A 25,670-nucleotide genomic window follows, 5' to 3' on the forward strand; every position below is an offset into this window, starting at 1 on the left:
TGCAGCCCAAGAATGGAGGGTGGAGAAAATGAATTGTACAAATCTTTGGCCTAGCCACTTGGTGTCAGGAGGCAGGTGTGGAGCCACGGAGTGTGAGCATAAGGAGTTTTAGAGGGGTGGTGGGGGTGGAGGAGGAGGGGTCACTGAAGCTGCTGGTGGTGGATCCAAACTGGGAAAAGAAATGGAGGACAGAGCCAGGGATCTGAAGGTCTTGATGAGGACAAAGTACAAGCTCTGAGAATAGAGGGAGGAGGAGAGGTGGATGGTGCCTGTTAGGAGGCTCTACACAGTGAGGACTGAGCTTAGACTGCCACTTTTTTTTCCCTTAATTTTTTTTAGTCGTCTTTTATTTTATTTATTTACATGTGGTGCTGAGTATCGAACCCAGGGCCCACATGTGCCAGGCAAGTGCTCTACCTGTGAGCCACAACTCCAGCCCCTAGACTGCCACTTTTTAAAAAATGAACTTGAGGTATAATTGACATAATGTAAAGTGTGTTGGTTATAAGTATATAGTTTCATGCATTTTTATAAAATGTCTATACACCATGTAACTATTACCTCAGTCACAAGGTAGTTTTCATCACCCCTCACCATACTTCTCTGCAACCAGTCCCTGTGCAATCTCTAATCTGCTTTCTCTCACCATGAATTGGTTTTTCCTGTTTTAGAATTTCATATAATGAAATTACATGACGGGTGTATATTCACCTGTTGATGACCATTTTGGTCATTGTATTAATCTATTTTCAGTTGATTAACAAAAAGTATTAATCTGTTTTCAGTTGATATAACGCTGAAGGCTGGGGATATAGCTCCGTGGTAGAGTGCTTACCTTGCATGCACAAGGCCCTGAGTTCAATCCCCAGCACTGCCAAAAAAAGACCTGAAATTGGATACTTACTAAAAAAAAAAGAAGAAGAAAAAGTTTGTTTAGCTTACGATTTTGGAGGCTAAGAGTCCATGATCCAGCAACCCCATCTATTTGGCCTCAGGTGATGCTCCCCCACCCACCCCCACAATGTGCCACATCACAGCATGACCAGTGGTGTCACAATGGGAATATATGCAAGAGGAATCATATGGTGAGATAGGGAGCCACTCTGGAAACCAACCTGCCAACACATGAACCATAAGTTATTAACAGCTTGGGCCATTTTTGATAAAACTACCACATTCTGAACATTCATGCACAACTCTTATGTGGGCCTAAGTTTTTCCTTGACTTCCTTTGTTTGATTTCAACTACACTTCTTTTTTTTCTTCTTCTTCTTCTTTTGTAGTAATGGAGATTTAACTCAGGGCTAGTCTAGCTCCATCCCCAGCCCTTTATTTTATTTTGAGACAGGGTCTCACTGGTTGTGAGGCTAGCCTCTAAACTTGCCTTCCTCCTGCCTAAGCCTCTCAAGTCTCTGGGATTACAAGCATGCACCACTGCACTTGGCTTTGACTCCACTTCTTATTCACTGTTGGCTCTTGGGACAGTTTTTCTCTGTGCCTTTCTATAAACTCCGTTGATATTGAATATGTGCTTATAAGGTCATTGTAAAGATCAAATGAGACTGTCTGCACAGCTCTTAAACAGAGCTTGGTACACAGTGATTAATAAGTGACTGTTTTTAATCCATTTTCCTGGGACCCTGGAGGATACCCCATATGGTGAGGGACATGTGGTCTCATGGGGCAATTTGGAAAGCCACTGGACTTGGAGAACAAGTTTTTGAAGGAAGTCCCTGTCCTAGCATGGCCCTTTTATCCTTCATGAGCTCTGTGGTATGACACACTGCCCTGCCATCTCAGAGGACAGCTGTGACTTGGACAGGTTAAGAGAAAATATATCTTCATGCTCTGTAAACCGTAAGGAACTTTATAAATGTAAGATATAGTGTATCATCTTGGCTCTACTGATTATTAAATAAGGCTGGTATTGTGCTCAAAAACATTATAATCTGTGTAATAAAGGATTTGTCCCTAAACTGAAAGCAAGCCACCCCAAGTCCTACCTACATTGAAAACTTTTCCCCATTGGAAAGGCTTTACTCTGTGTGTGTGTGTGTGTGTGTGTGTGTGTGTGTGTGTGTGTGTGTGTGTGTGTTGGCAGCCCCTCCCCCAGCTGAATGCAATACTAGCAGCCTGCAAATGCTCCTGAGGGACGGGGAGGGCCTGGAGTTTCTGGCTGTCCTTGGAAAGTTGATTTAATAAGGGTTCCAGGAAAACCAACCTCCCTCCTTCTCTCCCTCTCCTTCCTGTTCTCTAGTTTGCCATCTTACCATGTGTAAGCTTGTTTTAGATCAGGCTTTGAGGTTTGTGGGTGGACTGATGCTGGGTCACAGTCTGAGCGGTATTCTACCCCTTTCAAAAGGTAAGCACCAACTTGAAGGACGTTTTGAGCTTGAGGTGGGCTGTTTCCATTTATTTTTCTCTTAGAATAGGACTTTAGGGAAGCATGAATGGGTTCATCCAAAACTGCTTGCAAGGCCATTTTGGGGGCTTTTACCCACCCCTCTTTCAGCAGTCATGTGGGTTAAACGTACAGACCCTGTGGTATAGGGCATAGTGTGTGAGACTTGCAGTCTCAAAATACTTGCTTCCATCTGCAGAAACCTGCAACTCATAAGCGGTTTAATGGGCTGGGGTTTTACAGCTCCTCCCACCCACCCAGATTTGAAGGAATCTGGTGGCTGCTTGAATGGGGGAGAGGTTACATTTAATGGAAAAGCTGTATGTTTCCATTTCTGGCTGCAATTCCCCCGGCATGCCATGTGTGTACCACAGAGCAGGGCTTTGTCTCTGTGTTCTGCAGAAACCTGCACCCATGGGAGAAAGGCTGCAGGTAGTGCCAGAACCATGGCCCAGCCTCAAGTTGTAGAGTCCTGGCAACTCTCCCACCCGACAGGGGTCCTGCAGCTGCCTTTAGCCCAAAGGGGTGTGCATCGGCTGAGCTGCAGTGGGAGCCTCAGATGGGTACCGGAGGGTGTCCCAGCATAAGACATGCTGTGATTCTGCTGGCTGCAGCCAATTGGCATGGCCTAAAGACCAGCGTCCCATAGCTGCCCTGGAATACTTGGACGATGTGCCCCCACTCCACCTCATCCCCAGCATAATTTCTTCTTGCGAAAACAATCTGTTTGCTTCTAATTCACACTGAAGAGCAAGAGGAATTCCAGAAGGCAAGTGGAATTACTTAGAGCAAAAGGTGATGTTGAATGACCCACTCAAGAACAAGGGCCGGGGATTTAGGTCTTAGAATCCACAGATGCTCTAAGCTACCAAGTTTCCCCCAGGATCTACTCTGTCCCATATTTGCCTCCTCAAAGAGGTGGCTGTTTGCAAGTGTTAAAGTTAGGGTCGGGGCTGGGGGGGACCCAGCAACTCTCAGCAGCTTGTGAGAGAATGTGAGGGTGCTCACGTGTCCTGCTTGACCGCACTGGGTAGAGCTCAGCCACTCCAAGGCTCTGTGTTCTTGGCTCTGGCTTCTGCATTGCTGCACCATTAGCTTCACTGATTTTCCACTCTGGCTTTGCCAGCCCACTCCCCGAAGTCCAGGAGGAGGAATTTCTCAGGGAAGAACAAATGGCTATCCAGAGGACGTGCTGTGGGTGGGGGAAGGGAAGGAGCCCAAACAAAGAATCACTCCATGATTCTGTCACCTGGTTTCTGTAACTACCTAGAGTCTAGGGTAAGGCAGGAAAAGTCAAGGGATTCTTCTCAAGCCTGTGGCCCTAGCATAGAGGTGGAGAGGTGGGTTTACAGGTTTCAGCCAGCCAGGGTGTTTGCTTCTGGTCAAGCAAAGCAGTGAGTGACTGTCTAGGTGGTGATGGATGGCCTTGGGAGAAGTGAGTTCTGGGGAGTCAGTATCCAAGAGGGCAAGGTCCAGGGTCAGAGAGCCTGACCAGCAGCTGCGCCCTGTTTTTATAATGCTTCATTCCTCTGGGGCCACCAGGGGCTCCCGCTCCCCCTGTAGACACCACCTTTGCCTCCTTCTTCCTTCCCTAAGCCTGGAAATGAGACAACTGTTTTCCTCCTGACCAGGGAGATCCAGCTGCTCTCCTTCCCCCAGGCTCTTGAATTCAGTTGCCCAGTCCTCCCTGTTCATTCAGGGAAGATGGCCCATTCACAGACTTACCACAGACCCTTCTCTCCCAAACTGTCTCCTCTCCTCTGAAACCAAAAGTTAATTGCCCTACCTGGCGTCCTAAGAACCTGGGGTAAATCCCAAACCATTTCCTTTTAGGAGAATTCCTTCTGGAATCTGAGCTGCTCCTGACCTTGGGGATTTGCTCTGACTTCCCACAGGCAGTGGCCACGTAGAGGGGACAGTCGTCTGGACCCTCCCCCCACAGTAGGTGTGCTGTCAGCATAGTAGCATCAAGCTTGAGCATCTGTCCCCCAAGTTCCACTCTCCTGACTCTTAGCTCATAACAACTCAGCTTTCTCCTTGCCAAAGAGGATGCCTGCTGCCTTCATTTAGAGGTTTGCACACTGAGGAAGGCTGGGACAAGGGGTCTGTCCATTTAGTTACAGGGACAGACAAAGATCTGCTCAGGCAGAACTTGAAACTCCATGCTCTCTCCGTATACCCCATGTTGTGGCGTGGCCAAGTCTGGTATGGGTTTGTATAAGGAGGTGGATGTTCGGATAGCAGGCCCTGACCTGGGCACGTAGGCATATTGAGCCCCAAGTGGGTGAGAAGGTCAAAGAGTTCAAGAAAGAGTGGGCTCAGTGGTTATGAATTTGGGCAGGGAAAAAGGGCACCAAGTTTTAAATGTTTAATCAACCAAGAAAATTGAAGTCAGAGTTTACCCCTTCCTGTTTTCACTGGAATTGAAAACTAGCCTCTGGCTAATGGTCCATTCCTGTGTTGACTTTTTTTTAAATTCATTCATTCATTCATTCATTCATTCATCTGGCCAAATAAGTTTCTTCCCTTTTTTTGACTACAATATATACTTTATATATGTAACCTGTTTGTCCAGTCAGAAATAGACATTATTTACCCAGTGTAACCAGTGTTCACACAGAATTGGCTGTCCTTTTGCTGCTCTCCTTTTCACATTTTGTAATTCCTACTCAATTCTTGGCTTAAGGTTTAGCTTGAGTTTAAGTGAAGACTTAGTGTAAGGGACCTCTTCTTCTTGGCGTCTTCCTCTGTTCACTCCTTGCTTTTTTTGTTTAGTTTGTTTTAACTGTCAATCTAGTACATACTTAACTCTACCTCACTTTTTTGTGTGTGTATTGGGGGTTGAACCCAGGGCCTTGCACCTGCTAGGCAAGCACTCTACCATTGAACTATATCCCCTGTCCTTGCTCACATTTTTTGAAGTTTTTGGGTTTTGTCTGTTTGCAGTGTCAGAGCTTGAGCCTTGGGCTTCATGCATGCTAAGCACATGCTGTACCATTGAGCCATACCCCAACCCTTGGAGTTTTTAATGTTTGTTTGTTTACTCCTCTCAAAGTTCTGTGCATTTAGCAAGAATATTGCTCTTTTAAAACATTCTCATTTTGATATGTAGTATGAGTTTACCATAGAAAATACAGAAAGCCTATAGTCCCAATTACTAAGGAAGCTGAAGCAGGAGGATCACAAGTTGGAGGCCAGTCTTAGCAACTAAGCAAGACCCTGTCTCAAAATAAAAAATAAAAAGACCTGGGATGTAACTCAGTGGTAATATACCTACCAAGTTTAATCTCCAATACCAAAAAAAAAAAGAGAGAGAGAAAAAAAAAAAAAAAAAGAAAGAATAAATACAGACTTACAAAGAGAAAAAAAAAAGCTTATATTCCCATCACCCAAAAATGATTTTTTAAAGACTTTTTTCTTGCATTTATACAAACTTTCAGAAATGAAACTTATGTACTGGTTTACAGCTTACGTCTATTTTTATTGCCACACAAAAAATTTTTTATCATGCCTAATAATTACTTAGTATTCCATTGTGAGTATACAAAATTTATTTGTCCTGTCCTCTACTTTGGGAATAATTTAGGTTATTTCCAGTAATTTGAGTGAGTATACTGTTACAAATAAAATTTGTTCATGTATCAAAGGGTAGTTACATTTTAAAAATTTTGATCTCATCACTGTACCAGATTGCCCCCCAGAAAGGTTGTGCCAGTGAAAGTCTTTTAAAGCAGGGCTGCGGATTTAGCTTAGTGGTAGGGTACTTGTCTAGTATGACCCTGGGTTCCATAATAATAATTAATAATAAGCAACTCTACTGCATGGTTTACTTTTTTTTTTTTTGGGGGGGGGTCCTGGGGATTGAACCAGGCAAGCACTCTACCAACTGAGCTAATCTCCCCAGCCCCCATGGTTTACTTTTTTACATCTTTATATCCTGTGGACACAAGGTTCATGCCCATGATCAACTTGAGATTACTTAACCTCAGTTTGATGTTCAAGGAGTTAAGCCAAAGGTTATATAGTTGGGGAGAGGTGTCATGAGGTTTCAAACTCAATTAGGTTTGATGACATTTTTTTCTACTGCATTATTCTCCATCCCTATATCAAATTGAATTGAGACAGAGCACCTTTTGAATGTAAACATCCCTGTGTGAAGCAAGAGGATTATAATTTCCATTCTGGGCACTAAGTGAGACCTATCTCAAAAAAATAGAGCTGGAGATGTAACTCAATGGTGGAGTATCCCTGGTTTCAACCCCCAATACCATAGAAACTAAATGTTTAAAAAATAATAATAAAATAAAAATAACAAAAATAAACATTGCTGGCTTAGTCCCCTTTATCTCACAGGAATCTGACTTCTCCCTTTGAGATGCTTGCCTTGCACCATTTCTCCTGTGACATTCTGTTCTGTACTGTGAGGTTCCACATCAGTCACAGGTCTGTGAGCTGCCCTAATGACAGTGGTTCCCGGGCCTGGAATAATCAGTGGAACAAAACCCTGCCCTCCACAGTAGCCACAGACCTCATACTTGGGAAAAGTCTAGGATCAGAAGTCCACAAGTGTCAGCTACCACACCTGAGTTTTTTTAATAGGTCACTCCTAGTCTAGAATGTAGCAGTATTGCCTAGACACAAAAGCTACCTAGATTGCTCTTAAAGTAGTGTGGTCCTACAGCATCTGATATCTGATGGATGGAAATAAACATGTCAGAAGGTTCATAAAGGTTGAATTTTAGTTTTTTTTTTTTTTTTTTTAAGGCTACAGTGTTGTTTTTAAGTGCAAAAACTGGGGTGGGGAGATCTGAATTTTGTTTTCTTAGTGTTTATATTTAACAAATTAATGTTTAAACAATAATATATATTACAAGGTAGTACCACAGAATAATTACAGGATTTTAAAGGTACATATCAATTTGTGGTACACTATTTGTAGTACCCTAGGAATAGAAACCAGACCTATTGAAAGTTAGGGAATGTTTTCTTCCAGTTCTGTCAGTTGGGACTATCCATGTATCCTTTTGGAAGGAAACAGCAAAAGTCTTGGAGACCCTTCCTGAATGCTTGAGTGAACTATACCCATACCCTCACCATGGGTCAGGCTCAGCCCCGGCCAGCATTAACTCTTTTTAATCTTATTTATTTATTTATTTTGGTACCAGGGATTGAACTTAGGGGCACTGAACCACTGAGCCGCATCCTCAGCCCTTTTGTATTTTATTTAGAGACAGGGTCTCACTGAGTTACTTAGAACCTAAATTGCTGAGGCTGGCTTTGAACTCATGATCCTCCTGCCTCAGCCTCCCAAGCCGCTGCTGGGATTACAAGTATGTGCCACCACACCCAGCCAACATTAACTCGTAATAAACACGCAAATACAATAAATGACTCATTTAAGAAGCAGTATCCAAAGTTGTTAAAATGCAGACGTTGGTTCCATTTGGCTGATCAAGGGCCCAGGAATCAGCATTTTAAGTTCCCAGTTGGTGTTAATGTTGTTAGTTCTTGAATTACAACTTCAACAGCTGGGTGTGGACTTCAACTTGAATATAACTATGATCACACAATATTTTATCCTCTTTCTAGTTTTTTAAATATTTTTCTCAATTCCCAAATGTGCTATTCATTTTTCATCTTTCTTTTCTGGATGGTAAAAAATAAAAAGGTCCAAAAAAAAAAAACAAAGAAGTAATATTCAAAGCCCACATCAAATAAAGACATTAGACCCTTGGTTATACGAGGACATCTGCAGTGACATAGGATTGCTTCTTCTCAAAGGAAAGGGGTAAATTGTCCATCTGTAGGCTAGAGTATATATAATAGCGTGTATACTTACAGAGTTGGGTGTCGCCTTGATGATGGCAGAATGTTCTGACAGGTGCATGGTTAGAAGATTTCATGGTAGTGAGACCAGCATAGAGGGTTTACACAGACCTATGTAGCATGGCCTCCCACACTCGTAGGATAAGTGGAGTGTGTATCTATGTATGTGATGTAGCCCACTACTCCTGTGGCTGTGATGAGACAACATAAGATTTAAATGAAGCACAAGAGAAAATGATGCAGTCAAGACACAGAAAACATGAGATATATGAGGCTGCTGCTGGCATAATGCTGCCTACTGTTTTATGGTACACTTTTTATATTTAACTAGAAGAAGCACACACTAAAATAACAATAAAAAGTATATTATAAAATCATAAATCCATTAATTAAGTATTATATACTGTATATAATTGGGTGAGCTATCTGACTAGCAGCACAGTAAGTTTGTTATACCAGCTTCTCTAAAAACACATGAGTGATGTGTTGCTCTGTGACCTTAGGACTGACATAATGTCACTGGTGATAGGAATTTTTCAGCTCAATTATAATCTTATGGGATCACTGTCATATGTAGCTTATTGTTGACCAAAACATTATACAGAGCATGACTTTATATCTTTCTGTCTCTTTCTATATGTATCTACATAGGTACTCCTTGACTTATAGTGGGGTTACATCCTGATAAAGCCATTGGAAGTTAAATATATTTAATACTTCTAAAGTTAGTGTTTAGTACTTCTAAAGTTCAACATCATAGCTTATCTTACTTAGCCGACCTTAAATGCACTCAGAACATTTACGTTAGCCTGCAGAATCATCTAACACAAAGCCTGCTCTATAATAGTGTCTGATATCTCATATTGTCTATGAAATATCCATCCAAAACAACCTGAGGAATACAGTATTCTGTGGAATATCAGTTGTTCACCTGGAGCTGCAGCACACTGTTGATGCCCAGCATGGCAAGAGAGTGTAGGGCATATCAGAAATCATAAAACTCAAACACTCTTTCTACTGAATATGTATCACTTTCTTACTACAGTGAAGTTGAAAAATCTTAAATTGAACTATAGTAAGTTGGAGACTGTGTGTGTCCAACTTATATATATATATATATATATATATATATATATATATGATGTCTTAGACATATTAACACTTTTTAAATAGATGATTGCACAAGTAGGTTGCAATCCATTGTCATTTTTTAAAAAGATATCTGAAAATTCTAGTTTCAAAAAGGAAAAGTTATTGGGGTACTGTGGTGCAGGCCTGTAATTCCAGCAACAGGGGAGGCTGAAAAAGAGATCACAAGTTGGAAGTCAGTCTCAACACTTAGACCATGTCTCAAAATTAAAAGGTTTAGGGATCAGTGGTAGAGTACCTCTGGGTTCAATCTTTTTAAAAAGAAAAAAGTGGGGACTGGGGATATAGCTCAGTTAGTAGTGTTGCCTCACAAGCACAAGGCCCTGGGTTCAAATCCCCAGCACTGCAAAAAAAAAAAAAAAAAAAAAAGAAAGAAAGAAAGAAAAAGAAGTGGGGGAAGGATGGAAGGAAAAAAGCAAAGCTAGGAATAAAACTTTTTTAAATAAGAAGACAAGGAATATCGGTGAGAAACAGTTTGTGCTACCATGTATTGAACTCTTACCTAACTCAGTACAGTGGTTCTTAGATTCTCCTGGTTCAGTGTCCCCTGGAATACATGTTAAAGCACATCACTGCATTTTGCTCCTAGACCTCTTGATTCTGAAAAAGAGCCCAACCTTGGTGACTAACAAGTTCTCAGGGGATGCTACTGTCACCAGTCCTGGGACCCATACTTTGAGAATCTCTAAACTCAATTCATTTCCATTCCCAAAAAGTCTACATGGTAGGCATTGTTTCCACTTAACAGCTTAGGAAACTGACTCAAAGTCTTAAAACTTGCCAAGGTCAAACAGCTAATAAATGGTGAAGCTGTTTAGGATCAGCTCTTTCCAAAACCAATGCCTACTGCTCTAACCCTTATGCCGGAAGAGGTGAATGAAGATGGAACTTTGGAGGATCTGGGAGGAGAAAGACAAGATAGGCAAGAAGGTGGGGAGAGGTAGAAGATGAGTACTTTTCCCTTGGAGGGCTGTGTGAGGAAGGCAGGAATAGGGAGGTGTTCTAGAAGCTATCCAGAAAGGAAGGACACCCTCTTGCTCTAAGTCCATTATCATTACCTTTGTTTGGATTGCTAATCAGTTCTCCATCCCTTTAGGAGTCTGCTCCTTTATTGTCAAACTTAAGGGTTTAGTTTTGGAATTAAGTTTTATTTTCCTTTGCTTTTAGGAATTAGCTTTTGAACCTAGAATAAAGTTCCCCCTTTGATATCTAAAACTTACGATTTGTTGTTTGAGTGGTCAGAATCCTATTAATGCCTGAGGAATATGTTTGGAAGTGGCATTTATTTTATCAGGTTAGCCCTTCTTTGTTACCCTCAAATCCCCAATGCATTTGAAAAATTTGTTAACCTAACTTTTCTCATGGGATTGTATCCATTAGCATATAAAAAAAAGGACCAAGAAGTGAATCCTTGAATAATGCCTGAGTTTTCTGCTAGTCTTAGAAGCAGTGAAGATAAGAAGCATTTATTGAAGATGCTGGTGGCCAGAGCTCTGTGACAAAACAGAATCCCTTTTCTTAAGGACAGTTACTTGGAGAGGGTGTTCCCTCCACCCCCTCACCAGTGTGCTCTTGATTGGAAGCAGGCGGGAATGTCAGTGGATGATACCCCTCCATCTAGCAAGGCCCAGTTGAAACCCAAGACATTTGTTAGAGCTGGAAGGAATCTAGGACTTTTCAAGTTAGTCAGCCTCCTCATTTCACAGGGCATGAAACTGACAAGGGAGGTGACTTGCTTAGGGTCACACAGTTAGTGGTAAGGTCAGCCAGTGGAGTGATTTCTACTCAGATGCTGTCTCTGCTGCCTCCAGCCAGTGACAGCTTAAGTGACAGCCAGTATGACTCAAGCTCAGTTGGGGACTAAACAGTTTCTCCAAGGACCTCTCTTCCCCAAGATTCTGGTGATCCTGGATCCCTGTGGAAGCAAAGGCACACAGACTCTGCGCTCATTCTTCTACCTGCTCCACCTGAAAGCCATAACATCGCAGGCAGAAAAACCTTGAAACCGTGTTTTTAATTCTTAAAACAGAGTAAAATGCTTATCTTTGATGCTGTGTGCATGAGTCAGGGAGGCTAACAAATGAATATGCAGTATATGGATGGATGGCATGTACATGAAGCAACTTCTGGGGTTCCACAGTCCTGGAAATCTGTGAAACTGACTCTTGGTCCCACGTTTTTATGTTTCATGGACCAGTATAATTCCCCTCCTAATGTTTTGGAACCCACATAGGGTTATCAACTTATTTTACTAAACCATCAGTGTCTACTACCATACCATTCAATTATTTTTATTGGGATTAAAACATACCTAACATGTAATACACCACTTATCCGTTGTCAAGGATACAGTTATGTGATATTGTTTATTCACATTGTTGTGCAGCCATCACTACCATTCCATTTCTAGAACTTAATTGACATGTCCGTTAATCAGTGAGCTCTCCTCCCTTACCTTAGCTCCTGAAACTATCATCCACATTATTTCATTTTAAGAAGATGTTTTATCATCTTTATTCCCTTAAAGTGAAAATGGGGGGGGTCTGTGGGTAATGGAACCCAGCGCCTGGAGCATGCTAGACAAGCTCTGTACCACTGAGCCCAGGGCATTTCTTTACATTGAGAAATATGTTACTTTACGAAGAAACCATTCCTTTCCTCACCGGGGAGTAGTCTTTATGCAGGGCTCTGACCCAGACCTCCCAGACCCACCAACACTACATTGAGACCAGATGGGGTGTAGGACTGGCAACCTGTTGGGATGCTGAGAGGCCTGGTGACTTGTGCACTGCAGCACCTATTACGGTTTTGGGGCACCAGAAGGCACATTCTCAATCAGCTAAGGACACTACTAATGTATCAGCAAGTTTAGGGAGTGACAACTTTTTCCTGCCCAGCTGCTAGTGTTTCCTTCCCCAAATCAGCACCGCTGAGCATGGGGGAGGGGCAGCCATATGAGGGGTGGGGGGGGGGGAGGTGAGGGCAGGGTAATACATTCTTTTCTTTAAGGAACCTGACCAGACTTTAAGGTCAGGGCTCAGCGGAGAGTGGGAGCTGCAGGGTTACCTCTTCACTGTTGATTCATCTAGCTCTCCTCCCTCCCCCACTCTTAATGATCTTTCCATTACAGAACCCAGACCAGGAAGTGCATGACAGGTCGCAGCTGCAGACACATGGCTGAGAGGCCTGGGCTTCGGGCCAGTGGTAGGAGGGTCTAACTCCCCTCCTACATCAGGACCCCTGCGTGCGCGCGCGCACACACACACACCCCCCCCCCCACACACACACACCAAGCTGACATCTTAGTGGAAGATGTTCGTTCTTTTACATTCTATCAGTTGGTGAGCAGTTGTACTTTTGCTTTGAGTTTTTTTTTTTTTTTTTTTAATTAAAGACAGGAATAAGACCTTCACCTGACCTACAGTCCTCATAAATTGCCCATACCAGATTTGGGGTTCCTTTAGGGAGTTTCCTATCATTGATCAGACTCCTACTCCTTTCTCCATCTAGTTATGGCCTTCAAAGTTTCCCAAGATGTCTAAGAGAGTTGCTGGGCAGTATACTTTGCCTCCAAAATAATATGTCATCCTCTATGATTTTATCTAAATGCCAGATTCAAACATGTTTTGGGGAAACGTCTAGCTGAAAGATTATGGGATTTTCAAACTCAGACCTGGGTTCGAATCACAACGAAGGAACTGTACCACATTCATTTTTCAGACTCTGTTGGGGATGGCTGTTTCCACCTATGAGTGGCTTAGGAAATGTTAATTTACTCTAAACTGTGTCCTAGGGGGCAGTTGTCACATGGGAGTTTCTGTCTCCACCGCCAGCTGTGTTGTTGGCTCTCTTCCCTGAATCTGCCAAGGCCAGATTCCTCTGGTGCCAAATGAGAAATGGTGACACAAACTTCTAGGAGCTGTGAGCCTTGACTGCCTTTCTCTGTAGCTGCAGAGCATCCACCTTCACTCGTGCTGGGTTCTTACTTGCTGATAAGATAGGAAGGACAGAAACAAAGCATATTGGGAACCATTTTGGGAAATGGGTGGAATAAGAGTTTTATTTTTGACCCAGCTCAAGGTGTTATCAGTAAACAATTGGGGCCAGAACTTCTTGCTGGGGAAAGAAAGGAGATTTCTTTTTAGGACAACTCTTGGGTGCATTCCTTTGTTAATCACTTAATTACAGTCCTTCTTCAAGCTGAGAAGGCTCTCCCAAAGTGGGAGGTTGGGGACGCTGATGCCAGTTGGGGGAAGGAGACCAGATCCCTAGGGATTTGAAGTACAGGTAGGAAGGAGGCATCTGATAAACCCAAGAACAGAAGTTTGAACCCCAAACTCAATTCTCGTGCATTACGGCATATTAGCACTCAGGCTTCCTGCCTGTTTTAAGATTGACACAGAACTCTCTCATGGCCTTGGGCTCCCAAGTGGGGTTCTGCCTGGGGAGCTGGTTTTGGGGGGTCGCGGGGCAGTCACCGGGCCCTGGCTGTGGCTTTACCCAGCACAGGAGGCTCTGTGCTAAATTACAGTGACGAGGTGGGACACACAAAAGACCAAAATCTTTTTTTAATAAAAACAAAACAAAACTCCGGCCCCAAGCCCCTGGGCTGCTGAATGGCGATGGCTTCCTGTCAGGATTAGCCGGGCTGCCTGGGCATGTGTGCACTGCCTTTCTCCTCAGGAAATACCTTTAGTAAGCCCCGGTGGGGTCCCCATGGCAACGCGCAAGGGGACCTGCTGACAGAGGCCATTCAGCCCGCCATTGTTCCTCGGCCCCTTTGTTGTGAGCTTTATTGCTGCCCCTCTGGCAAACACAGCAGTTTGCACCGTTTTGTCAGGCTGAATGTGGAGTTTTTACATTTTAATGGGCTCTTCTGGCAGTGGCCCATTTGCATGCAAAATGTTCCTTCTTACTCCTTTCCCTTTTTCTATTAAAAAAAAAGGCACCCTACTCCAAATCCCCTGGGTCGGGCAACTGGTGAATGCTGCCTATCTGGGCGTCAGACCCTGCTAATTGATTTGGTGTTCCTGTCTCTCCTACCACACACACCTGTCTCTGTCCTGTCTCTCCTACCACACACAAGATCTGTGCTCCTCGTTTCTGCAGCTTCCCTTGTATTGTAGGGACTCAGTTCAGGGAGTCACATATCTTGAAGTCTCTTTCTCTCTACACCCCAACCCTTGTGGTATGATGTGTGTTACCTAGGACTTGATTCCCTGGCTCTGGCCTGGTCTTGCCAGACTCAAGTAAGTTTTCAGTTCCATTTCAAAGCCAAAATAACGTAATAAAAAAACCTCACAGAGGGCCCCCGGAGCCCCGCTGTGCTGTTCTGTGTTCCTTTTAAGTTACTTTCAAAGCCACCCCGAGTTCCTCCCCCACCCACAATTGCCCCCTCATTTATCTCTGGGGAGCTTGTGCCAAGACCGTAAACATTCCTAGACCATCAGTTCCCCCATATTACTTAAGAGCATGGCCTTTCTCCCCTAATTTTCTTAACCCAGAAATCCAAAGGATTTAATGGGGATGACAGAAATTGCTACCCTGAGACATCATGCTAAAAAATGAAGTCTGGTTTGTGGGGGGTGAGTTACTCAAAGCCTCAGCCCTTTGTCCCATCCAATGTAGCTGCTCTTCCTGACCCCAGAGGGAGTTAAGACATACATGTGTGGACCAACCTGACAGCTAGGCAACAAGACCAAGTGCAAGATGAAACCATGAACATTTTCAAGTCCAAGGGAATGGTACATTAAGGATGAAGTGAAGAATGTAGTTCAGCTACAAATCTAGGATAAGTGATCTTGAAGGTCTAGGGATGTGATGGAGAGATTGTTGGAGAGAGAGGAGGAGAAAGGCATTTTAGGAGAAGCAAAGTCTCTTGGGAGAGTAAGGGGCAATGAGGAACCAGGAGGTTGGACAGATAAGGCAAAGAGAGAGAGCCCAGTGGCTCAGAATTCTGGTGGAAGGAATAAATCCTGGGCTGTCACAACATGAGGGGACAGGAGGCAGCATGAGGCCTCTCTGAGGACTTGTGATCCACAGAGCTGGCCCAAGGGGAGAGTTGACCAGCCTCTTTGCCTAGTGTTTTTAATCTTCTCAGTGGGTCATCGGAGGTCATCAGCTGAAAGCTGTAATCAAGGGTGAGGGGCTTGAGAAGAGGGATGGTGTCAGGTGACTGATGAGGGGTTGAGCCAGGGAGACAAGCAGGGAGGGCTGTGCTATATACTACTTATACTACCTATAAGTATAGGTAGTATAAGGGGCAATGCCCCTGTGCCTGGTGTCGGTTGCCTCTCACTGACCCACATGCTGTGACAGTGCTTGCTGGACCTCCCTAGGTGAGAAGCACTGTGAAGGGGCCCAGGACTCCGCAGACCTGTCATCTGGGTCATTGCTGATCACTTAGGAAGAAGCCTCTCGACCTCTGTTTTCTTATGTTCAGAAGGTAATGAATAGGAGTGACACGATCATGAATACACATGTTGCAACAGATCTGCTGCAGTACCCAAGTAGGGCACTACTAGTAGTTTTGAGACTGCCATGGTCACTGTGCATCCCACCCCCCATTTCCTCACCTGTCATTGTGGACAGCTATACCTGCTCAACTATAAGAGGTTGGTGAGCATGGGCAGAAAAGTGTACTTACAAGTTGTAAGCATTCTGTTATAAGATAGTGGTTATGAAACGAACTGTGGAATTGAGGGAATGAGGGAAGGGAGGGAGGATAAGGCAAAGCTACCAGTTTCAGAACTCCCAAGGTGGGTACTATTATACAGGATCAGTGGGCTGAACCAGAGGGCTTCATCACTCGTGAGAAGTCAGTAACTGTAAAGATACAGTAATGGTACAGATTTCCTTTCAGAGTGGTAGAGCCAGACCCTGGGTGTGTGAATTCTGATGAACCAAAGCCATCTGAATTTGAAGCCCAGCTCTGCCATTCATTACCTAGCTGTTCCATCGTGGACAAATTCTGAACCCCAGTGCTTCAGTTTCTCCTCGGTGAAAATAATAGTACCTAATTCATAGGGTTGTTGTGGGGTTTTGAGGAGTTAACACATGCTGAGATTTATGCTTAGCATATAGTAAGCAACCTCCTCCATAAGATAGAAGAGAATCAACCCCAAAGGGCTGCTATGAGAATAAAATCAGATAGTCTGTGAGGAAAGCTTTGTACTCTATGTGGGGTACAGTCCACATGCTGTGAATATTGTCCAGTATTGGTATCCTGTCTACACAGTTGTTTAAAGATCCCGAGATAATATCTGTGAAGGTACGTGGCAGATGCAAAGTACTATGCAAATATGTTGTTATTCTTCACTGAGGTCATATTAAGTTTTGGGATTTGGGGATGGATAACCTCCAGACCAAATTGGCTGCTATGGGACCAGGGCTGGCGAAGTGGTATTTCAAAATACATTTTCAAGTATATTTGTCCATGTGGCCTAAATGGCCTGCATTTATAATTTCTGCAAAGAGATGTGTTCCCTGGGACTTCTTCAGTGGCTCTGTTATATTTCTGTCCTTACAAGTTGAAATCCCCGCCCCCCGCCCCCACTATTTTCTGTCATGAACCTTCTGTTCCAAGCAGGCCATGCAGTCAGGCTTCATCTGGTGCTTCTCATCCCAAGGCACAGTCTTGCTCAGAAGCATTTCATTCTTTTCTGTCCCTCCCTCCCTTCCAACATTGTCCCATCTTTGCCATGAACTTGGTCTGGTCTGACCACTGATAACTTTTTTAAAAGTTGTATCACCTAAGAACCTGTGCTGGATTGCCTGTACTTAGTTCTTGTATTCTCCAGTTGTCTCCTGTTGCAGTATAAAGGGTGTCATGCATATAAAGCTGTTGTGAGCATCTTATCACCCTGGTTAGGCTAAGAATGTCTTTGTTTAACCCATTTCTTCTTGCACAGTGATAAGGGCTCACAGACACACCTAATAATAGCTATTTTGAAGACAGTTCCCTGTCTTCTTGGATTTTTCAGGGGCTGAACTATCTCATCCTCGTAATGAGGTTTGCAACACCTAAGAAAGAAAGAGAGAGAGAGAGAGAGAGAGAGAAAGAAAGAAAAAGAAGGAAGGAAGGAAGGAAGGAAGGAAGGAAGGAAGGAAGGAGGGAGGGAGGGAGGGAGGGAGGGAGGAAGGAAGGAAGGAAGGAAGGAAGGAAGGAAGGAAGGAAGGAAGGAAAGAAAGAAAGAAAGAAAGAAAGAAAGGTGTGGGTCTTCAAGGCTCCATTTCCCAACCCTACACAGAGTGAGGGGACAGGAGGCAGCGTGAGACCTCTCTAGGGACTTGTGATCCAGAGAGCTGAAGCTGGCCCAAAGGGGAGGGTTGACCAATGTTCAATTCTGGTGTGTTACCTCACAGTGGCCATAGCTGGCAGAAGACATAGAGATTTAGAATCAAGAGCTTAGATCTGATCTAATGTACCCAGGGTAGAACCTCCTGCTGAATGACTAGTGGGAGATTTCTGGCCAGTCCTGCCTTAAGTATATGCCACACCTGATGACTTGTTGGGAATTGCACAGTTGCAGTGTGTGAGGGGCAAGTAGGAAGGGAGGGAGGACTCAATAGTGCTTCATTAACACTAATTAATTATGTTCCTAAACTTGACAGCACTGTGGGAAGGTCCCCTTCCATCCCACCTCTGTCTTTTCTATCTGTTCCCTTGACGATTACTGAAAATTGTGGGTCCCTCTTCTTTTGAACTTCCCCCACCCCAGGGGATAGAGGCTCTGTTAGAGAAGCAGTGTGGGATTGGTGAATGAATCACTTTCATTCTTACTGCAAGGAGCCCTGGATCCAGCCTGGTCCATACATCTATACTGACCCAGACACTTGTGTGAGGACCTGGGACCTTCTCCAATTTATATTCAGCAGCTAAGTAAGAGCCTTTGTTCTCTCCTGTTTTCTGGAGAGTTACTCAGGGCTTTGGAAATGAAATCAGCATCCCCAGTCCTCTCAGGATATTCATGTCAAGTCAAGCCCTGTCCCTAACCTTCCCACTCCCGGTGATAACAGAGACTATTCTGTTGGTATCAAGCACAATGCACCCTTTTCCCATAGAGCACTTTTGAGCACATGATATCCAGAGCTTGTAATAGTGAACATTATAATTTGACTCACAGTCAAAACATTTTCAGCCTTAGGCAGGGTCACCATGGCATCCAGATACCACATGGTCTTCAGCCTCCATCCCTGCTTTATCTCTCAGGAAATAAGATACATAAAGCAAGTGTTTTGGTCTGCAACTTCCCTCAAGCATCCCTATTGTACATATTGAGGACAACCCTCGTCATTGAGTCTAATGAATCAAATTCTCCAAGGGTTGGAATGTTAGCTTCAAGTGGATAAGCAATAAAATGGCTTTTTTCTCTGCTTTTCATGGCCAGCTCAGTAAAAGCATCAGTTAGCTCATCTCTTGCTAACGGACACCTAAGGACATGTCTAGCCTGACCTATTGGTTTTGACCAGAGAAAGACCAGCTTTAAATTGGAGCTAGGGATGGAGGGCCTTTTTTCCAAAGAAGTCACAAGTAAGGGAAAAAACGAAAGAGAGTGGGAAATGGTGACTTAAATAGTTGTAGGCTGCTGGTGATCAGTGATGCTCTAGAATAAGCCACCTTTCAAAGGACAGGGTCAAAGTCAGGGCCACTATACAGGGCAGCAGTGCAGACAGTAGGACCACGTAAACAAAACAAGTGGTTGGTTACCTTTCCATCACCTCCTAGGAGAAAATGGCATTATCCCTGTTTTGTAAATAGAGAATCTGACATAACACTCAAGGGCACTACTAGCAATGAATAAGCCACAAATACCCTAGAGCCCTAGCCTGATTTTTGATTCCTCTGAGAATTAGCTTTTGCCAGATGCTAAATTTAATTAAAGACCTATCAAATAGTTTCTGTATTTCTGACCTTGTTGCACACTCTTCTGGAAATTATAATAGGTAATCGTGCTCTGTGTTGCTTCCTTGTTCTTAAGGGAAGCAGGACATGGACATTTTTGACAATTAAGAAAACAGTATATTCATATGTCTCTCAACTGATAATTGGAAGTGGTGTATCCATTCAGTGGAATATTTTTAGGCATTAAAAGGAATAAAGTACTGGGACATGCCACAACATGAAAGAACTTTAACCACATTATGCAAAGTGGGAGAAGCCAGTCCACAACACACCATCTATTATGTGATTTCACTGAAATGGAGAATGGATAAATCTTATAAAGATAGAAAGTAGATCAGTGGACAGTATAAGAGATGGGAGGTGACTTCTGTGGGTATGGAGTGTCTTTTGAGCTTACAAAAATATTCTTTTAAGTCAAGTTGTGGTGATAGTTCTACGACTCTGAATATACAGCTATCTGCATATGCCTATGATTTCTTTACTTGTGGATTCAACCAACCTTGGATGGGAAGTATTGGAGGGGGGTAGTTATCTGTACTGAATATGAACAGACTTTTTTTTCCATTTTCATTCTCTAATACAGCGTAACAATGATTTACATTTGATTAGTTGATTAATCAAATGATTAATCTAGAGATGGCTTAAAGTATAGGAGAGGAAGTACAAAGATTGGATGCAAATACTACCCTGTTTTATACAAGGGACTTGAGCATCCTCATATTTTCATATGAGAGTGGGGTGGTGGGAGGTTTCCTGGAACCAATCCTTCATGGATACCAAGGGAAAACTGTACCAAAAACCATTTAATTGTACACTTCAAATGGGTGAATTATTTCTGGTGTTTAAAAAAAAAATACAAGACAGTATATAATCGAATGTGAATTGATGTGGTTCAGCCAGTGATTGTTTTACAGAAAATTAAGAATAGAGACACTAGTGCAGACTGAAGACTTGGTGGACATTTTTGATGATGAACTTTGTATAGTTGAGGGCAGGAGGACTCCACAGAGATGCTGACAGTTGTCAACAGAAGCTTAGTTATTTTAGAGGAGAAGATGTTGTCAGGGCAGAGAACTCCCAGACTTAAAATGGAAGACTCCTGGTATGGAGAGAAGGTTGGACAGACCAGGTGGGAACAGATGTGGGTAGCCTTAAAGGTCAACGGGGTTGTAGATATTAGCCTATTCGTGACTGGGATCTTGATCTGGATCAGGAGAAAAGTTGGGGGAAGTCAACTCTAACCAGAGGCCATGTAGGAGGTTATCTCAAGATGGAACCAGGAATGGGAAAGAATGAAGCAAACCAGACACACATTTGGAAAAGAACCAGAATCTAAAGGGTTGCAGCAGGAGAAAGGAAAGCTGGTTCTTGAGGTTTTTTCATAGATTGTGTAGGAGAGTTTTGTTTGCACATTCTAATTGGGACCAGGCCAGAGTGGGTGTTGGCAGGCCAGGTTCCTTGGCTACTTGCTTTTGGGGACAAGTGTCTGAGTGTTCTCCTTGCTGCGATTTTGTCTCGGGAACTACTTTTCATCTCTGGGACCTGTTGAAATAAGCTGTGTGATGCCAGAGTCTAAGAAGTTGAGTTCACTGTTGACCAATGGCTGATGCAGATCACGAGCTACAAAATATTTAATCAGTGAGGTCACTTGAGGGAAGTAAGATTTGATCAATAGGAGTGTACTGCTTTCCTTTAAGGGTTGAGTCCCAAACTGCTTTTCTTCTGCCTTCATTTGGCAAAACCGCAAACCATTATAAATGGAAAGAATAACTTTCTCTAAGACCCACAACAGCTTATTTTTAATCAACTGTGTGTTCTGCTCACCTTTGTGGTGTTCTTCTTCACCAGATTCACAAAAATAAACGTGTGCTAGCCTAGTATTTCCAAGCCCTTTTAAAGTAGCACCCCCATTTCTGATGACCCTAGTTTATGATAGAAACCTTGAATTAAAGTGGGCCAAAGCACAAAGCCCCTTGGAAGAAAACGGAGCCTCTGGTGGCTTGCAATATGGACACCCACTGTCTTTCTCTCTCTCTCTCTCTCTCTCTCTCTCTCTCTCTCTCTCTCTCTCTCTCTCTCTCTCTCTCTCTCCCCCTCCCTCCCTCCCTCCCTCCCTCCCTTTTCCTCCCTCCTTCCCTCCCTCTCTCCTTCTCCCTTCCTTCCTTCCTCCCTCCCTCCCTTCCTTCCTTCCTTCCTTTCTTTCCTTATCATTTCTTTAAATGAGTCTTGCTGTGTTGCCCACACGGATCTTGAACGCCTAGGCTAAGCAATCCTCCTGCCCCAGCCTCCTGAGTAGCTGGGATGATAGGGATATGCCACCAGGTCTGGCCTCAGACATACATTTTTATTTTTAAGGATTCTAATGAGAAGCTGTGGTGCACTCAGAAAAAGGCTCACAAAAATGAGGAGTGGGGCAAAGGAAAGAAGGGAATTCAGAGAGGAAGACAATGAAGAGACCATATCTCTGACATTTATTCATCAAGCATTTATTGAACAGCTCTTGGGTGCCAGACATCGATCAGATGGACGGGGTGCTAGCTAGAGATTTGAAAGTAAATACATCAGACTGGAAGTGAGAAGTGACTTCCAGGAGGAAGTCCCTGTCAGACCAAGCACTGGAGAGTGTGTGGAGAGAGCCAGGCATAGACATGGGCCCTTTGGTGATAGGGAGGTAGTAGGTCAGAGCAGGGACAGAGGAAGAGCATGTTGTATTTCAGGGCCTCGTGGACCTGTGACAGGTTCCTCTTGAGCCTCTTATGATGAACAGGTGTGGAGCAGTAGGTCAGGTGGCAGGTGTGAGAGGCACCCAGTGCATTGTTTTGATGGATGCAGAGGCCAGGAGCATGCACGTACCACCCTAAAAGGAAACGGAAACTTTCATTTCCTCCCCATTATTGAAGGGGAGTTGACTGCCAGGTTTGTCAGGATTGCAGACCTTTTTGCTAGCAAAACTGAGCAAGCCCTTGGGAGAGGGATGGGTGTTTTTGGTGTCATCAGATCTTGCGAGCTATGGACATCCTGCCCAGGTCTAGAAATGCTGTCCAGAAAAGAAGTGAGGGGTGGGGTAGATGTGTGACAGCGTGTTGCAGGGAGGAGGGTGGGGCACATGGGAGGGTGAGTTGGGGCAGTGAGATGAGGAGAAAGGGGCTTTGTGTGCAGCAGCTTCTGCTGCCAGAGCAAGTGTGGGTTTTGTGGCAGCTGCAGGCCTTCGTTCCTAATATAGGCAAAAGCTCCAAATCCTCCGGCCAACACCTGTTAGCTCAAGGCTCCCCTGAGCTGACCTCTTCGTGGGCTGCCTCTCTCACATTCGCATCTGACTCATTGAGGGGCCACATACCCCACCCTCACTGAATCACGTGAACCCAGGGTCTCCTCCCAAAGTGGGTGTGGGGGCTGCTGGATTTTTGAGGAGCAGCATTTATTCAACTGTCACTAGGGAAAACGGTGAGGCTGACCTAGCCAAGAGGAATGGGGTGTTCCTTCTGGGAAGTGGTCATTCCTGACAAAAACTGAGCGTGTGGGGAGGGGGCACTCTGTACACAAGTTCTGGCAAAGATTGACTTTCTCCCTAGGATGGGGGGAATGAAACGTGATTCGCTTAATGCTGCTGCAGCCGCTTCCTAACTTTGCCTCTTTCTTCCTTTGACTTTTGGAGGAGTGGGGTGGAAAAGAAATGGGGGTCCTAGGTAGCCAGCCGCTTCCAATTCCTGCCTCCCCAGCTGTGTCCTGGGGTGAGTTGAGGCCGGGGAGGTTGCTGCTCGCCGTGGCTAGCGTAACTCCCTTTGTCTCTCCCCTCCTTCCTCTCCCCCCTTGATTCCCCTTCCTGGCCCCCATGGGTGGCTGCAGCCCAGCCCTGGGGAGCCCCTGTGGAAGTGGAGTCCCTCCTGGTCCACCCTGGTGACCTGCTGCAGCTTCGCTGTCGGCTGCGGGACGATGTGCAGAGCATCAACTGGCTGCGAGACGGGGTACAGCTGGTGGAAAGCAACCGTACCCGCATCACAGGGGAGGAGGTGGAGGTGCGGGATTCCGTGCCCGCTGACTCTGGCCTCTACACTTGTGTGACCAGCAGCCCCTCTGGCAGCGACACCACCTACTTCTCCGTCAATGTCTCAGGTTGGTAGCCAAACCCTATCCTCAACTTCCCCCTGGATCCCAACCCCTCTGACTCTCTCTGCTAGTTTCAGGGTGAGGCGAACCTCCTTCCCTTCCACCATCTGCCCCTACTCTGCTTCAGAAACTGCTGCCCACTAACATTGCTCCCTGCCCGCCGCGTGGCTTAGCTCTTGAAGGGGTAACCAGGTAGGGCAGGCCACAGGCCAGAAGTATGAGGCTTCCCAGACCTACCTCAGAGGAGTTGCTGATGCTTTTGGGATGTTAAGAACCCACAATTTTCCTACAACAATTTGCCCATATCTCTAGGGTGCTAAGTGGTTCTCAGCCAGCTTCCATCCTGCCACTACTTTGCCATTTGGACTTGATACTGAGCTTAGTGACTAGAGCCCCAGCACATGCCGTTGAGTCCCTGCTGTGATGGGAAGGACCCAGGTGCACCGTCATGTCCACAGGCTTTACAGAAACACCTGTCCACCAGCTCTTGGAGCTGTGCCAGGACAGCCAGAGAGTTCTGTGACTTTGGGAATCTACCACTTTTAGATTGCGACTTTCACAAAACTACCATCTAAGGAAGTAGAGTGGAAATTGTCTTTTTGCCATTTGTGCACCCCAGGATGTAGACTTGGCTCCTCCTCCCAGATATCACTGAGAACCTGCCCCGCTCCCCACTGAGGGTCTTGCCTTCTTTATTTCCCTCCGGATCCCCAAAAGTGCCAGAAGGACTGGAAAAAGCTCTGGCATGAGCCCTGTTGCTGACTACATGGGTGTGAAGCCTGTTCTTTTAAGGGGTGGATACTTCTTGGGGAGAGGTCTTGGCAGCTAACCCATCTGCTGTGGTTAAAAAGGGTATCTCCCAAACCTTAGCAGAACCGTGCTAGGGAAATCCCAATTGTAGATTGTTGAGCCCATGAGTTTGGAGGTAGCTTCTAGCACAGTATGCCTTGGTCTGCCTCGATCTGCCTGGATTTCCCAGGGATTGACAGTCCAAAGAAGGATGCAGGTTCCCTGACTTGCTTCTGTAAGATCCAGGGCATCCAGGTGGTATCAAGAACTGAGAGAGAGCCTTTGAGTGCAGGATGGAGTTAAATTAGAGGAACAGCTGCCTCTGATGGAGCATTCAGAGGAGAGGCTTCTGGGCAGAGAGGGGCAGTGCACTGGGGTAGGAAAGGAAGGAGACCAGCACTGGAGCACACAGTTTAGTTTCTGCCCCATTGAAAGGTCATCACCAAGGGAAAGGTGGGACTGGTGTCCTCACAGGGAGGGGTGGCTATATTCATCTATGTTCTAGTGGCCTTAAGGGCATGACTGTTGTTATGGATGGAATTCTAGAGGTGCCTCAGAGGGACCTCAGTGACCCTTCTTCTTCCCGTAGATGCACTCCCCTCCTCGGAGGATGATGATGATGATGACGACTCCTCTTCCGAGGAGAAAGAAACAGATAACACCAAACCAAACCGTATGCGTGAGACACTGTTTCCTACATTATTGCTTTTGGGGCCTGGGAGTTGGGTTTAAGAGGGAAGTGGGAGGCCTGCTTGAAGTGGGAAGAAAGAAGCAGAGGGCACCTGGGGTCATGGTGCCTAACTGCCCCCCCCCCCCCCAAATGTTCTGATAAGTGCTGGGCACTGCTCACAGGGGTTGGACAGATGGGTGGGGCACCTCCGGGTCCTGCCCAGACTTTGCCCCTGAGCCTGACCATCCCCCTCTCCCCACCCCTCTTGTCTCTCTTGGCTTTTCCTGGGCAGCCGTAGCTCCATATTGGACGTCCCCAGAAAAAATGGAAAAGAAATTGCATGCAGTGCCAGCTGCCAAGACAGTGAAGTTCAAATGCCCTTCCAGTGGGACACCTAATCCCACACTGCGCTGGTTGAAAAACGGGAAAGAGTTCAAACCTGACCACAGGATTGGAGGCTATAAGGTACACATGTGTATGTATACACAGATATGAAGAGCAGAAAAAAGTTAGAATAAGGGGAAGAGCTGAGATACATGGTCCTTACTACATGCCTTTAATTAGTGTTTGTTGGTTTGTTGAGGTTTTTGGTACTAGGGAAGGAACCCAAGGCCTTATACATGCTAAACATAAGCTCTACCACTGAACTACACCATCACCCCCCTTTAATTGTGTCAAATAATGCTTTTAAACTCTAATGGTAATGTATTTTGAAAAATTTCCATCTCAAAAAAATGTGAATAAATTTAAAAATCTTTTCAGTTTTTTCTATGTATTTAGCAGTTTTCTATGTATTTAGCAGATCACATTGTATAATTTCTTAT

At 44.8% G+C, this 25,670-nt stretch overlaps 1 protein-coding gene across 13 annotated transcripts in view; it reads left to right on the plus strand.

The window, feature by feature from the left end:
• The window catches only part of FGFR1 (fibroblast growth factor receptor 1), a 51,748-nt gene that overhangs the window by 13,032 nt on the left and 13,046 nt on the right, over window positions 1-25,670 (plus strand). For 5 of the 13 annotated variants that reach the window (XM_079142163.1, XM_079142160.1, XM_079142158.1 and 2 more), the window contains exons 3-5: window positions 23,127-23,393; window positions 24,766-24,855; window positions 25,139-25,311. In XM_079142163.1, coding sequence (XP_078998289.1) covers window positions 23,127-23,393; window positions 24,766-24,855; window positions 25,139-25,311 — 530 coding nt within the window. The remainder of the gene's footprint in view (window positions 1-23,126; window positions 23,394-24,765; window positions 24,856-25,138; window positions 25,312-25,670) is intronic. The other 8 variants (XM_079142164.1, XM_079142159.1, XM_079142162.1 and 5 more) reach the window with 3 other exon arrangements.

This window comes from Sciurus vulgaris, assembly GCF_902686455.1.
Source record: "Sciurus vulgaris genome assembly, chromosome: 5".
NCBI classification, from domain to species: domain Eukaryota; kingdom Metazoa; phylum Chordata; class Mammalia; order Rodentia; family Sciuridae; genus Sciurus; species Sciurus vulgaris.